This window comes from Cervus elaphus, chromosome 2, assembly GCF_910594005.1.
Source record: "Cervus elaphus chromosome 2, mCerEla1.1, whole genome shotgun sequence".
Lineage (NCBI taxonomy): Eukaryota > Metazoa > Chordata > Mammalia > Artiodactyla > Cervidae > Cervus > Cervus elaphus.
In genome coordinates this window covers 8,774,941-8,790,118 of record NC_057816.1, presented here as the reverse complement: position 1 = coordinate 8,790,118, position 15,178 = coordinate 8,774,941, and the positions used below count along the sequence as shown (strand labels likewise).

General features: G+C 40.0%; 1 protein-coding gene across 3 annotated transcripts in view; it reads left to right on the top strand.

Annotated features, from left to right (window-relative positions):
* Nucleotides 1-15,178, top strand: part of RTN3 (reticulon 3) — a 59,577-nt gene extending 44,399 nt beyond the window's left edge. For all 3 annotated transcript variants that reach the window (XM_043870820.1, XM_043870830.1, XM_043870840.1), the window contains 6 exons: nucleotides 7,860-8,067; nucleotides 9,949-10,087; nucleotides 10,660-10,729; nucleotides 11,193-11,239; nucleotides 11,839-11,897; nucleotides 12,954-15,178. In XM_043870820.1, the coding sequence (XP_043726755.1) occupies nucleotides 7,860-8,067; nucleotides 9,949-10,087; nucleotides 10,660-10,729; nucleotides 11,193-11,239; nucleotides 11,839-11,897; nucleotides 12,954-12,999 (569 nt within the window). In that variant the 3' untranslated portion in view covers nucleotides 13,000-15,178. The remainder of the gene's footprint in view (nucleotides 1-7,859; nucleotides 8,068-9,948; nucleotides 10,088-10,659; nucleotides 10,730-11,192; nucleotides 11,240-11,838; nucleotides 11,898-12,953) is intronic.

The window sequence follows — 15,178 nt, the reverse complement described above, 5'->3', positions numbered from 1 at the left end:
ATTGAAACATAACTAGAAAAAAGTAAGGAACTTTCAAATAAAAATAAATTTTAAGTTATGTGATGATAAAGTTATAACTGAAAAGTTAGGAAAACACTAACTTTGTATTTTTGGGACTTTTCGTTTTTTTCAGCACCCAGTGTACTAGCTTGGGTCAGTACTCAGGACTTTGGAAGAGGGTCAGTTCAGTTCAGTTCAGTTGCTCAGTTATGTCCAACTCTGCAACCCCATGGACTGCAGCACACCAGGCTTCCCTGTCCCATCACCAACTCCCGGAGCTTATTCAAACTCATGTCCACTGAGTCAGTGATGCCATCCAGCCATCTCACCCTCTGTCATCCCCTTCTCCTTCCGCCTTCAGTCTTTCCCAGCATCAGGGTCTTTTCCAGTGGGTCAGTTCTTCGCATCAGGTGGCCAAAGTATTGGAGCTTCAGCTTCAGCATCCGTCCTTCCAATGAATATTCAGGACTGATTTCTTTTAGGATGGACTGGTTGGATCTCCTTGCAGTCCAAGGGACTCTTAAAAGTCTTCTCCAACACCACAGTTCAAAAGCATCAATTCTTTGGTGCTCAGCTTTCTTTATATTCCAACTCTCACATCCATATATGACTACTGGGAAAACCATAGCTTTGACTGTATGGACCTTTGTCTCAAAGTAATGTCTCTGCTTGCTAATATGCTGTCTAGGTTGGTCATAGCTTTTCTTCCAAGGATCGAGCATCTTTTAATTTCGTGGCTTAGTCACCATCTGCGTTGATTTTGGAGCCCAAGAAAATGAAATATGACATTTTCCCCATCTATTTGAAAGCAGTGTAGCTTTCCATTAATTTATGTCATCATTAGTTTCTCTCAGCAGCATTTTATAGATTTCAGTGTACAGGTCTTATACATCTCTTGTCACATTTATGCCTAAGTATTTCATATTTTCATGCTATTTTAAATGGTGTTTTTAGCTCAGTTTCTTATTGGTTAATACTAATACATGGAAATATAATTAATTTTGTATCCTACAACATTGCTAAAATTTATTAGCTTTTTTGTAGATTCCATCAGATTTTCTACATAGGCAACATGCCATCTGTGAATAATGACAGTTTTACTTCATCGTTTCTAGTTTGATGCCTTTTAATTTCTTTTTCTTGATTTACTGTGCTGGCTAAAGCCAGTAGAAGTAGTAAGAGAGAATATCCTTGCCTTCTTTCATTAAATATGATGTTAGCTCTAGATTTCTTGCAGATTATTTTTATTAACTAAAGGAAATTCCCTTCTATAACCTCATTTGCTGAGAAGTTTTATCAGAAGACATATTGGATTTTGTTTTTCCGTATCTCTTAAGATGATCGTATAGTTCTTTAGTTTGTTGATGTGCTAAATTATATTGACTGATTTATGAATACTAAGTCTCGCATTTTTGCAAAAAAAAAACTTGGTCATGATATACTCTTTTTTAAATGTTATTTATATTTGGCTGTGCTGGGTCTTTGTTGCTGTGTGGGGTTTTCTCTAGCTGTGATGAGCAGGGGCTCAGTCTAGTTGCAGTGTGAGAGCTTCTCATTGCGGTGATTTCGCTTGTTGGGTAGCATGGCCTCTAGGGCATGCAGGCTTAGTAGCGGCGGCATGTGGACTCAGCAGTTGCAGCTCACAGGCTCTAGAGCACAGGCGCAGTAGTCATGGCACACGGGCTTAGTTGCTCCATGGCATGTGGGAGCTTCCCAAATCAGGAATCGAACCCATGTCTCCTGCATTGGCAGGAAGATTCTTTACCACTGAGCCACCAGGGAAGCCCGATCTATTTCTTGAGTGAGCTTTGATGGTCTGGTCACTGGAAAATTTGTCCACTTCATCTAAATTGTCTAGTTGATCCTACTATCCTACATTGATCCTACTATCCCCTTATCTTTTTAATGTCTTTAGAATCTGTAGCAGTGTCACCTCTCTGATTCCTGATATTGGCAATTTGTGTATTCTTTCACTTTTTCTTGATCAGTCTAGCTAGAGTTTTATCTATCTTATTGGTATTCTCAAAGAACCAACTTTGGTTTCATTGATGTTTCTGTTTTTCTATTATCTGTTCATTGACATTTGCTCTGGTTTTTATTCTTTCCTTTCTTCTGTCTAGTTGGTATTCAGTTAGTTCTTACTCTAGCTTTTTAAGGTTGAAAATGAAATCACTGATTTCTCATCTTTCTTTGCTTATAATATAGGCACTTAGCTGGACACCACAGATTTTTATTTTTATTCAGTTCAAAACACTTTGTAATTTCCCTGTTGATTTTTTCCTTTGGTCAATGAGCTGTTTAGAAGCATATTGTTTGGTTTATACAAAGTTTATCATTGGTTTTCTCAGTATCTTTCTGTTATTGTTTCTGATGTAATTACCTTATAGTCAGAAAACATGAAAGTGTCTTGAATCCTTTTCAAGACCTAGAGTTAAGTTTATCTTGGTAAATGTTCTACATATACTTGGAAAGAATGTATGTCCTGCTGTTAAAAGTGTGGAGTGTTCTTTTGAATGTCAAATTGGTTGATAGTCTTTAAGTCTTATATCCCTATTGATTTTTTGTCTACTTATTCTGCCAGTTACTGAGAGAGGAATGTTGAAATCCCTGACTATAATTGCAAGTTTGTCTCATTTCTTTTTTTTTAATACCTCTATTGAGATATAACTCATATACTATACAATTCATCCATTAAGGTTTACAACTAAATGATTTTTTCCATCACCACTATCTAATTTTAGAATATTTTAGTCCCCCCACAGAAAAGAAACCCCATACCCATTAGCAGTCATCTCCCATTTCTAATCAGCACCAGTTCAGTTCAGTTCAATCGTGTCCAACTCTTTGCAACCCCATGGACTGCAGCACACCAGGCCTCCCTGTCCATCACCAACTCCCTGAGTTTACTCAAACCCATGTCCATTGAGTCAGTGATGGCATCTAACCATCTCATCCTCTGTCATCCCCTTCTCCTCCCGCCTTCAGTCTTTCCCAGCATCAGGATCTTTTCAAATGAGCCAGCTTTTCACATCAGGTGGCCAAAATACTGGAGTTTCAGCTTCAGCATCCGTCCTTCCAATGAACACCCAGGACTGATCTCCTTTAGGATGGACTGGTTGGATCTCCTTGCAGTCCAAGGGACTCTCAAGAGTCTTCTCCAACACCACAGTTCAAAAGCATCAATTCCTTGGCGCTCAGCTTTCTTTATAATCCAACTCTCACATCCATACATGACTACTGGAAAAACCATATCTTTGACTAGACGGACCTTTGTTGGCAAAGTAATGTCTCTGCTTTTTAATATGCTGTCTAGGTTGGTCATAACTTCATCACCACAGCCGTAAACCACCACTCATTTACTTTCCCTCTCTACAGAGTTGCAGATGTTTTATATAAACATAATCATACAATATGTGGGATTTTGTAGTTGATGTGTTACAGTTGGCATAATGTTTTCACATTTTATCTATAATATGTAGTGTTGGAACTTCATTCCTTTTTATGGCCAAATAATAATTGCATTGTATGGATATGCTCATTTTATTTGTCCATTCATCAGTTGATGGATGTTTAGATTGTTTCTATGTTTTCCATGTTATGAATAATGCTTCTGTGAACACTGGTGTACATACATTTTTGTGTTGTATGTTTTTATTTCTCTTGCACATTTGCTTAAGAGTGGAATTCCTAAAAAAAAAAAAAAGAGGAATTCCTGGGTCATATAATAATTGTATGTTTAACTTTCTGAGGAACTGCCAAATTGTCTTCCAAAGCAGTTGCACCATTTTTCATTCCCACTGGGAATGCATGAGGTTTCTCTGCATCCTTGCCAATATTTGTTATTATATTTTTTATTATAGCCAATTTAGTGGGCTCATCGTGGTTTTGATTTACATTTCACTAATGAGTAATGATGTTAAGCCTCTTTTTATATACTTATTGGCCATTTGTATATCTTTGGAGAAATGTCTGTTTGGATCCTTTCTCATTTTTTGTTTCTTTTTTTCATTTAAGCTGTTCTTTTTTTGAGTTATAATTTCTTCCTATGTATATTTTGGACACAATTAACCCTATTAGATAAATAATTTGAAAATATGTCCTCTTATTCTATGAGTTTTCTTGTCATTTTCTTGGTACTGTTTATAACACAAAGGTTTTTAATTTTAATATAGTCCAATTTATCTTTTTGTTCTTTTTTTTTTTTCTTTTGGTGTACTGGAGTGGATTGCCATTCCCTTCTCCAGGGGATTTTCCGACCCAGGAATCAAACTCGGGTCTCCCGCATTGCAGAAATAACCATTACCGTCTGAGCCACCAGAGAAGCCCAATTTATTGTGTGTGTGTGTGTGTGTGTGTGTGAGAGAGAGAGAGAAAGAGAGAGAGAGAGAGAGATTTGTGCTTTTGGTATTGTATCTGAGAAACCATTGCCGAATCCAGGATCACAAGGATTGACTCCTGTTTTTTCTGTGTGTGTGTGTGTGTGTGTGTGTGTGTGATTTGTGCTTTTGGTATTGTATCTGAGAAACCATTGCCGAATCCAGGATCACAAAGATTGACTCCTGTTTTTTCTTTTAACAGTTTTAAGACACTTTTGATTTTCTTTTTTCTGCCATGCTGCATGGCATGTGGGATCTTAGTTCCCCAGGCAGGGGTCAATCCTGTGCCCCCTATGGAAGCAGTTAGAGTGCGGGTCTTAAACACTGGACCTCCAGGGAATTTCCACTTTCAGTTTTCTGAAACAACCATTTCATATCTTTTCCTCACTCGATAAGCCATTGTCACCCCCCTGCCCCCAGTTCCAGCTGATTACCTCATCTCCCTTTTGTTGAGAAAACAGAAATATCCAGAAGGGAATCCCTCTTCCATTCTTCAGATCTGTGAATGGGCCTGTCTCTCTTCATCCTCGTCAAGGTCAGCCCCCTCCGCCTGGGCTCTGCTCCATCCCCTCTTCCTCCAGGACTTCACTGCTTCTGGTCCCTGTCTTCGGTCTCTCCTTGTTTGTGACTACAGCAAGCTTCATAAGCACGCTTATAAAACATGCAAGCAAAAAAAAAAAAAAAAACATGAAAGCATGCTTTAGTGTTTCCCATCATTGAAAACCCTTGGCTCCAGATGTTCTACTCCCCTCATACCCACACTTCTTAAGCATTTTCTTTCATACTGCCTCCATGTCTCACCAGTAATTCCTCTTCAACCCCCTCCAGCTATTCACTGAACCGCTCTGATCAGACACCAACGATCTCCATATTGCTAAGTCCAAGGTAACTTTTTCCCTTTTTCAGCCTCAGCACAGTTAGCCAGTTTCAACAGCCTTCTCCACAAACCACTCGTTCTCAGCTTCTGTGACTCCTACTCTCCCAGTTATCCCCACTTCCTTGGTTATTTCCTCTGTATCCTTTCTCCAGCTCCTCTACTTCTTCTCAGCTACTAAATATTGGAGCACCTCAGAATTAAGACTGGGCCTTCTTCCCTATAAACTAGGTAACCTTATCCATTTTCATGACTTTTAATATTATTTGTGCGCTGGTGGTTTGCATATGTGCATCTCCAGCTCAGACTTGTCCCGTGTGCTCCATACTGGTAGATCTGACCACCTTCTCTGTGTACATCTCTAGACATCCATCCAGAACTGCCATGCTCTCTACTCTGCTTTTTCTCATCTCAGTAAAGGACACTGCATCCATCCATTTGCTCAGGCCCCAGAACGAGGTCTTGTCCATATTTATTTCCCTCTGTCACCTCCCACATAGTTCATCATCAAGTTCTGACTGTCCTGCCTGCAAAATACAGTCTGTGTGTCTACTCCGCTCCATCCTGACCTAATCTAAACACCCATCATCTCTGACTTGAACCCCTGTGTTAGCCTCCTAGGGAGTCTCTCTGCCTGTACTCTTGCCCCATCCCAGTCCATTTTCATCACAAGCCCACTGTAGCTTTGACAGTGGTTATCATTGTAGGTTTGACTATTTCTTGTCACAGTTTTCATGAGAAAGGGAGGCTTTTTCTAATTTGCACCAAGGTAGATTTGCATTTAGGCTAGCATATTTATGTCTTTTCCCTTCTCTGATGCATCAAGGTCTTTTTCTGTCTAGGCCCCAGCCTTATCCTCTATGCTTTTCTTTCTTTCAAATATTTCAGACTTAAAAAATTCAAACAAAAAAACTGCCATATAACCTTTGCGCCTAGGGAGTCTCTCTGCCTGTACTCTTGCCCCATGCTAGTCCATTTCCTTCTCGCTTCAGCTTCAGTCTTTCCAATGAATATTTAGGATTGATTTCCTTTAGGATGGACTGGTTTGAACTCCTTGCAGTCCAAGGGACTCAAGAGTCTTCTCCAACACCACAGTTCCAAAGCATCAATTCTTCAGTGTTCAGCCTTCTTTATGGTCCAGTTTTCAGATCCATACATGACTACTGGAAAAACGATAGCTTTGACTAGACGGACCTTTGTCAGCAATATGTCTCTGCTTTTTAATACACTATCTAGGTTTGTCATAGCTTTTCTTCCAAGGAGCAAGTGTCTTTTAATTTCATGGCTGCAGTCACCATCTGCAGTGATTTTGAAGCCCAAGAAAATAGTCTGTCACTGTTTCCATTGTTTCTCCATCTATTTGCCATGAAGTGATGAGACCGGATGCCGTGATCTTAGTTTTTTTAACATTGAGTTTTCAGCCCACTTTTTCACTCTCCTCTTTAACCTTCATCAAGAGGCTCTTGAGTTCCTCTTCGCTTTCTGCCATAAGGGTGGTGGTATCTGCATATCTGAGGTTATTGACATTTCTCATTGCAATCTTGATTCCAGCTTGTGCTTCATCCAGCCCAGCGTTTTGCATGAGATACTCTGCCTATAAGTTAAATAAGCAAGGTGACAGTATACAGCCTTGATGTACTCCTTTCTCAATTTGGAACCAGTCCATTGTTCCCTGTCTGGTTCTAACTGTTGCTTCTTGACCTGCATACAGGTTTCTCAGGAGGCAGGTAGGGGGTCTGGTATTCCCATCTCTTTAAGAATTTTCCACAGTTTGTGGTGATCCACACAGTTAAAGACTTTAGCACAGTCAGTGAAGCAGAAATAGATGCTTTTCTGGAATTCTCTTGATTTTTCTATGATCCAATGGATGTTGGCAATTTGAGCTCTGGTTCCTCTGCCTTTTCTAAATCCAGCTTGAACATCTGGAAGTTCTCGGTTCACGTACTGTTGAAGCCTAGCTTGGGGAATTTTGAGCATTACTTTGCTAGCATGTGAGATGAGTGCACTTGTGCAGTAGTTTGAACATTCTTTGGGATTGGAATGAAAACTGACCTTTTCCAGCCCTGTGTCCATTGCTGAGTTTTCCAAATTTGCTGGCATACTGAGTGCAGCATTTCAACAGCATCCATCTTTGAAAGGATTTGAAATAGCTCAGCTGGAATTCCATCACCTCCACTAGCTTTGTTCATAGTGAGGCTTCCTAAGGCCCACATGTCAGGTTACCTTTGGTTTTATAGTCTGTTGACCCAACTGTTGATAATTTATAAACCTGGTTTGCTTAATTTAGTCAACAGTTTTCAAGCTTTTCCCACAGTTGCTTTACTGAAGCATTCAAAGTAAATGACACTTTATTCCATTGTACTTGAATAGCCATGACTAAAAACTAAGTTTCTGTAAACCTATCCAGAAACCAGTAAAACCTCTGGCAGTGTGAATCATCCCTGATGTAATTTGGTTCTCCTTGACTTTTATTCACTGTCTTACGGAGGGGTGCACCTGTAACTGCATGCTAGTGTAAGGCTTGTCGGGTGTGCAGAGCACAGAGCGAACCGTCCTGGCCTCGTGACGCGTGCGAGGCCGTCTAACGTAAGCTCCTTTTCTGTTGGCAGTGCACGACTTGGTTTTCTGGCGTGATGTGAAGAAGACTGGCTTTGTCTTTGGCACCACGCTGATCACGCTGCTGTCCCTGGCAGCTTTCAGCGTCATCAGTGTGGTTTCTTACCTCATCCTGGCTCTCCTGTCGGTCACCATCAGCTTCAGGGTCTACAAGTCTGTCATCCAAGCTGTACAGAAATCAGAAGAAGGCCATCCGTTCAAGTGAGTTCAAGTGTCATAAGTGATGCTGTGCAACTTGGGGAAGGGTTTGCAGAGGCTGCTCAGATCCAGATCAGACCTGACGAGAAGTCAGGAATCACAGGGCCCGATGCAGCTGATCAGGGGCATGGAGCATCAGCTGGAGACTGCTTTATGAAGTGACCACGTTAGGAGCCAGGAACTTTTTGACAAACTATAGAGGCTCCCCTAAAAGGACTGTCTGCATTCCTGGGCAGGGTCATCCTGCAGAGAAAGCAGAGCATCTGGACAGCACTCAGTTAAATGGGGTCCCAGGTACATGTTTAAGTCCCACATAGTTAATACTTAAAACAGCCTTGGAATATTGTTGTTGAGGATGCATTCTTGGCAATTTCAGAACTCGGTGTGTATATTCTTGGTTTTATTACTGATTTCCTTCCTATCTCTCCTTTAGTTACCTTAATAGCAGCGGCAAGTCGTGATCAAGTCAGTAGGTCATGCATTTGTAGAATCCAGTTGCTACTTTTTCCAACTGTGCTATGACTTTAACAAATGTTTTCCTCACTCCTTTCCTCTTAAAAGTCTTGGCCCATAAAAATTTAAACATCAACAAATGGCAGTATTTTATTATTTCCAAATGGCACATTTTTAAAACCCCTTCTCATGGAAAAAGAAATATTTCTGTGATCTCTCAGAACTATGACAGAATAGGTGTTTGACTGCAGCTTTGGTCCTTGTGTTTTCTCCTGGTGAAAATAGAAGGAATAATTGAAGCTATATGTGGCATTTAAAAAGTTACTTGCAAATTGGTTTTAACAGATCAATAGTTGTTGATTGACTGAGTGGATAAATTTTACTGTTTTGCCACAAGCTGCAATGTAGAAGTTTTTTGTTTTTTGTTTTTTTTTTCCTCCGTTAGCATGACGCTGTTATAGATTATAAAAGGTGTTTTGCTGGGTTGTATTAATTACAGCATCTAGTTTTTATAACTTTTGTGTTTGATAGTAAATATTTCCTTAATAAACAGGAAAGAAAAACATGTCTGTTATTCTTCTGATTTTTCCCGCAAGACTATAGGCTGTTTGAGGCAGAGGCAGTTTTATTTTTCTGATATCCCTACGCCTAGCAGAGGGTCTGGTACTCATGGGCACTCAGTAAGTGCTGAGTGAATGAACAGGTTATGAGCAGGTGGTTACATCTCAGTTCTATAATGCATCTTGGGAACATAACCCAGGTCTTTGTGTTTTTTTAAGAAATATTTTATAATGCCTCCTTTATCATTTTGAAATGAAATTCATAGATAATATTACCAGTAAATAATTTTTTGATCATAATTATAAGGAGTGATAAAATAGAAAATCATTGACAGTAAAACAATAAGCAGTTCAGTCAATATTTTAATTTCTTAGAAATAACTACACAAAAAAAAACTAAAGATACTTTAGATCAGATACTTGCATGTACATTTATAATCTCCCTTACAGATGTGATTTTCCAAAATGGCAAAAAAAAATCTTAAGGTTTCGGCATAAACAAAATACAGTTTTAGACAATTCGGGATATGTTAAAATTGTGGGGAAAATACTTTGTTTTTATATGTTCTGGGCTCTTGATAACTATAGATAGGTTCACCTTCATGACTATCCTATGAGACAGTAGAAGCTCTGCAGGACATCGGGCAGTTGTTTATTGTACATGACTGTCCCACGCTGCGGACATAGGGCAGCTTTGCCTCCACCTGCCAAATGACAGTCATGTCCCCCCCACCCCATGTTAGCAAAAACTGCCTCTGCAGATTTCACACACCCTTCAGGGGATTTGACCCTCTGAAGAACTTCTGTGCTAACAGAAAGAGATCGTCTCCTGCCATGTCAAATGTGTGACTGTTGTTTCTTCTTCTGGAAGAGCCTACCTGGATGTCGACATCACTCTGTCCTCAGAAGCTTTCCATAATTACGTGAACGCTGCCATGGTGCACATCAACAGGGCCCTGAAACTCATCATTCGTCTCTTTCTGGTGGAAGATCTAGTTGACTCCTTGAAGGTTAGTTGCCTCTACAGCTTTTGGTGGTAAGGCTGAGGAAAACCAGGGACTGAGTTATAATTCAGAGGAAGGCAGTAAATAAGGTTTTATCAGACAAAAGCAAAATGTATGCTTATCTCAATCAATCTATAAAAATGGAAGTAGGGGTTAGTAAAGAAGGTACTTTCTGCACCAGGAGAACTAACATCAGAATAAGGATAACGTATATAATTGATAGAAATGCAGTTACCATCTGTTTGGGGGCCTGAGAGAGCCACTGAATTCTCTTATGCACCCTCAAATGTATAATAGAAATGAGATAACCTTCATCTTGAAATTATTAGCGGCATACATCACTAAATTTATGAGGACTTAGCCAAAAAAGAATAACATCAAAAACCTGAATTTTGTAAGATCCCCTGGAGGAGGGCATGGCAACCCACTCCAGCATTCTTGCCTGGAGAGAGGAGCCTGGTGGGCTACAGTCCACGGGGTCGCAAAGAGTCAGACACAACTGAGTGACTAAGCACAGCCCAACCTGAATTTTGCATTATGATTATTCCTGCTTAACCCTCTGATGTTGGCCTTCACAGCTTGCTGTCTTCATGTGGCTGATGACCTATGTTGGTGCCGTTTTCAATGGGATCACCCTTCTGATTCTTGGTAAGGTGGCAAGGAAAATGTCTTCAGGCTCTATGAAGTAATTGGTGAGAATAAGAGCAGAGAGAGCTCAGCACGGCTCCAGTCCTTTCACACTGGCGCAGCCTTCAACATCCATAAAGACCTTGACTGGATATTGGAGGAACCTGTGTTTGTGGGCACAGGTTTATTAAACGGTCCCACCTATAAAGAAACATCCAGACAACCAGAAATAATAAAGGAGAGTTGTCTAGATTTAGTTTAAACATGAGGATCTTCATAACTTGGAAATTATTTGTGGTACAAAAGGGAAGCCTGTATACCTGCCTGTATCTAACTGTCCTTAATTGAGAGCTCTGGCCAGGATTTCTCATATTGATGAAGTTCTGTGTTTCCCTGTATTTCATGAGGAAAAATATCCCTGTTATTGCGACTTTGTGGCTGTCTCACATTTACACTTGCCGTGCCTCATGATTCTGTCTTACAGCTGAACTGCTCGTTTTCAGTGTTCCAATTGTCTATGAGAAGTACAAGGTAAGCATTTATCTGTGTTGAATCATAAATGCCAGTTAATGTATGACTAATTTTAGTTCTTTTTTTATTTGTTTGTTTATTTGGCTACATCAGATCTTTACTTGCAGCATGTGGGATCTAGTTCCCTGAACACGAATTGAACCAGGGCCCCCCTGCAGTGGGAGCACAGAGTCTTAGCCACTTGACCACCAGGGAAGTCCCTAGTTCATTTTTTAGGCATTGAAAGTTGACAGCAATCTTTTTCTAGTCATTTTTACAGTCTAATTTTGTAAGTCAAGTGCCTATGAGAAACTGGTAACTGAATCCATCAGTGTGAACAGATGTCTGCATTGTAGAGTGGCTTATATTGAGTGTACTGGATGCTATGAAGTTATTTTTGATAGATTGTCATCCATCATCTGACTTGATTCATGGCTTTTTGGTATTAAATGAATTAGTCTCACCAGAAGTCAGAACATATTTGTGTTTACTGAATATAGATGAGACACACAGTTTCTGGTATTGAGAAAATGATGGTTAACCGAGACTAAAGAATCGTACCTTCAGGAAAATTGTTAATCTGTGTGTTGCCACAACTGAATGACTTTTCTTCTTTAAAGACCCAGATTGATCACTATGTTGGCATCGCCCGCGATCAGACCAAGTCGATTGTTGAAAAGTGAGTATGCTTAGGTTCCTTATTTCATCATGACATGAGCTTTTTTTCCCCCAATTATTTTTAGTCTCCTATGTAAAATGGTAATGCCAAAGAAAGTAATTTTTATCCTGGGGAAAAGGAAAGGCTTGGTTAATGGTTTCATTTTACTAGAAATTATTTCATCTGTTCCTTTGTAAAGCATTCTTTGTATCTTAAACTGAAAAGGATCAACAGAGTTAGGACCACTCTGCCTTTTTGAACTGGTTTTTAAATGTTTGTGGTTGTCTACTCGCCATTTAGTTTCACAAATATCAATATTAAGCCGAACCCTTCCTTCCCTTTTCAGAAATAAAAGTTATAGTAAATAAATATACTAAAGCTCAAAACTACCTCTTTTCTAAGACTACAAATCCTTCTGTTTTAATCAGTTTCATATTTAAATCAAATAATAAAATATTGGTAGAATTTTTATGACTCCCTATATCAAGGAACTTTCTAAGTTAATATTTTTCCATATTTTCTTCAGATACTCTTTTAAGAAACAAAGCATCACAGCAGTTAAATTCTCTTTGTGCCTGCCCCCCACCTTTCACACCCCAGATTTCAGTGCTTTTTCTAGCTTTGATATGAGGAAACCTTGTCTGTATTCAGACAGCCCAGACTTAATGCCTGGATCTTTACCTGATTTTTCGCTTTCTTAGGTAGATATTGGAGCTAAAGCCCAGCAAGGGCAGTTCACACAGATTTGTATATGGTTGTTGCTTATTCCTATAGAGCACAGGCAGCAGGCAGTGTGCTTGCATATACCTCATTCTCCGGCATCCCCAGTGGAGGGAGCCAGGAGGTTTGGGCAGCAAAAGAGGAGGGAGGGGGTGGATCTTGGGGGTACTCTTCAGCTCATCCCAGGCCAACCTCAGCCCCTGCCTCTTTTCATCTAGAGGAAGCCCAGTGAAAATGGGAGTGTTGTTCCCATGACACTAGTAAGTCCAAGAGTTGTCTTCTAGGATCAGTGTTAAAACAAAAATCTGGAACGAATGTCTATATCTTCACTCTTTTTTTCTTTCCTTTTCCCAATAGGATCCAAGCAAAACTCCCTGGAATCGCAAAAAAAAAGGCAGAATAAGTACATGGAAACCAGAAACGCAACAGTTACTAAAACACCATTTAATAGTTATAACGTTGTCACTTGTGCTATGAAGGACCATGCTCAGTGTCAGCTTGAGCCTGCATTCCAAGCTTTTTAATTTGGTGTTTTCTCCCCTCCTTTCCCTCTACCCTCAGTATCAAGCACAAGAATTGTTGGACTTAAAAAAGAACGGTATCTTAGAAATATCTGGATTAATATTCTGGACTTAAAAAAGAACTGGTATCTTAGAAAACCCAAAAGAATAAAGAAAGAACCAAATTAATAGGATAAATCAGTACCTTCATGACAGTGGAGCTTTTTTACCTGTAACTTGAAAGGAGGGGAAATTGGAGGTAAAGGAGAAAATGAAAAATAGAAATCCATGTCTTGGGTTCTTTTATCCAAATTTCAAGGACTAGTCAGTCTTCTGTAGCTTCCCATCATAGTTTTGCCCTTATTTTTAAGTTAAGAAATAATGATTAACTTATGAAGAAATTATCTGGGGACAAGAATGGGATTCCTTCCCTTTTTTTGTTTTCTTTTTTGTTGTTGTTTCGTTTTGTTTTGCAGTCCTCTGACCCCATCTTCGTGCCCCACAGCGTGAGCAGCTACTCCTAATCTTCTTCTTCATTTAATGATATAACTTTCAACTCTGTGAATAACTTATAGTTGATAGTGATGATTCCTGATTCCCAGAGTACCATCTGATAACCAAGAATGGAGATGGAAGGTCGGATGGAGGAGGAGCACACAGGAGCACTGCTGTGACTCCTGCGCCTCCTTGGGAAGGAAAGGCTCCACATGTGGGACGGTGGTGTCTGTGTCATTTCTTCTGGACACCAGTTCTGAGCTGTAGTTTGAGCGCTTATTCCTGAATGTGCTTTCCTCCCTCTTTCCTACCCTCAAGTTTAATAAATATGGTTGTACTTTTCTTATTATAAAATAAATGTCTGTAACTGCTGTACACTGCTGTAACCTTGTTAGAGAAAAAAAAATTTAATCTGCATGTGGGCCTCTCCATTATTGAGTTACTGTAATCCTGTCTCAGTCCGTGGTGGGGAAACATTCTCAAGAGGTGAACTACAGAAACACAAAGCCCTTTTTCTCTTTTCCCGACACACTCCATCTTTAACCTGTGCTCTTCATTTTACCCTGAGGACCAAAGCTGAGCCGGCTTGAGAGGAGACTATCTGTGGTTAAGACACCACAGATGAGGGTAGGGAGGTGCATTTTGTGGTTCAGGTGGAGTTCTAATGTAGAGGCTAGCTTATTGGGCGTGTGTTGTTTGAGGGTTCCTTCCATTTTCAGGCACTAAAGATGTCTTAGCACCTGTACCATGGCGTAGGGTCCTCTTTTTGAGAGTGTTTTCCAAGGAGCTTTAGGTAAGGGTGACCAGGCAGGACCAGATTGTGTTGGCGGGCTCCATGCACAATTAAAAGACAACAGAACAGTTCACGTTGATACCAGATGGAGGGCATTGGAGAATCTTTGATTCCCACTTGAGACTTACGTCTTCCTCCCCTTCCAACATGAAAATTCAGTAAACTTGAAAGAACATCCATCTGTGAATTCCTTCAGGTTGTAACTCACAGTTGTGATAATCCAGACGGAATATGCACTGATGACTTTAAAGTAAGGGCTATAATCTTTGATGGCCCCAAAGCAGTGCAGCTCTGTAGAAGGTAGTGGAAGGACCTTTTCTTTCTACTTTGTTGAGGAAATTACTTAGGAATTTAGATGGGTAAAAGGTACCTTGCCTTACTCCACTCTTCTTTTCTTAGCCCCCTTTCCTTTTGAAATGTTTTAACTCACTTCATGTCATGGTGGGAAATGCACTCTCCATCTCCGTTTCTTGCCCTCCCAAGAAGTCAGTGCACTGACTGTCTTTTTGGGCTTCCCCTCCAAAGGACCTTTCCCTGCGCTTGAAGCCTCCACACCTAGCTTTTGTTTCGTCACTGCGGTGTTCAGATTGATTGGACAGATCTTTGTGCCACACAGGAATTTTGTTTTGTTTTTTTAAGAAAAATCTATAGGTGAAAAATTACTAATGAAACTGTGTGCGTGTAATGTGCGTGCAACATAAAAGTACAGTAGCACCTAAGGAGCTTGAATCTTGGTTCCTGTAAAACTGCAAATTGATGTGGTATTAATAAAAAAGAAAAAAAAAGAACAGTGA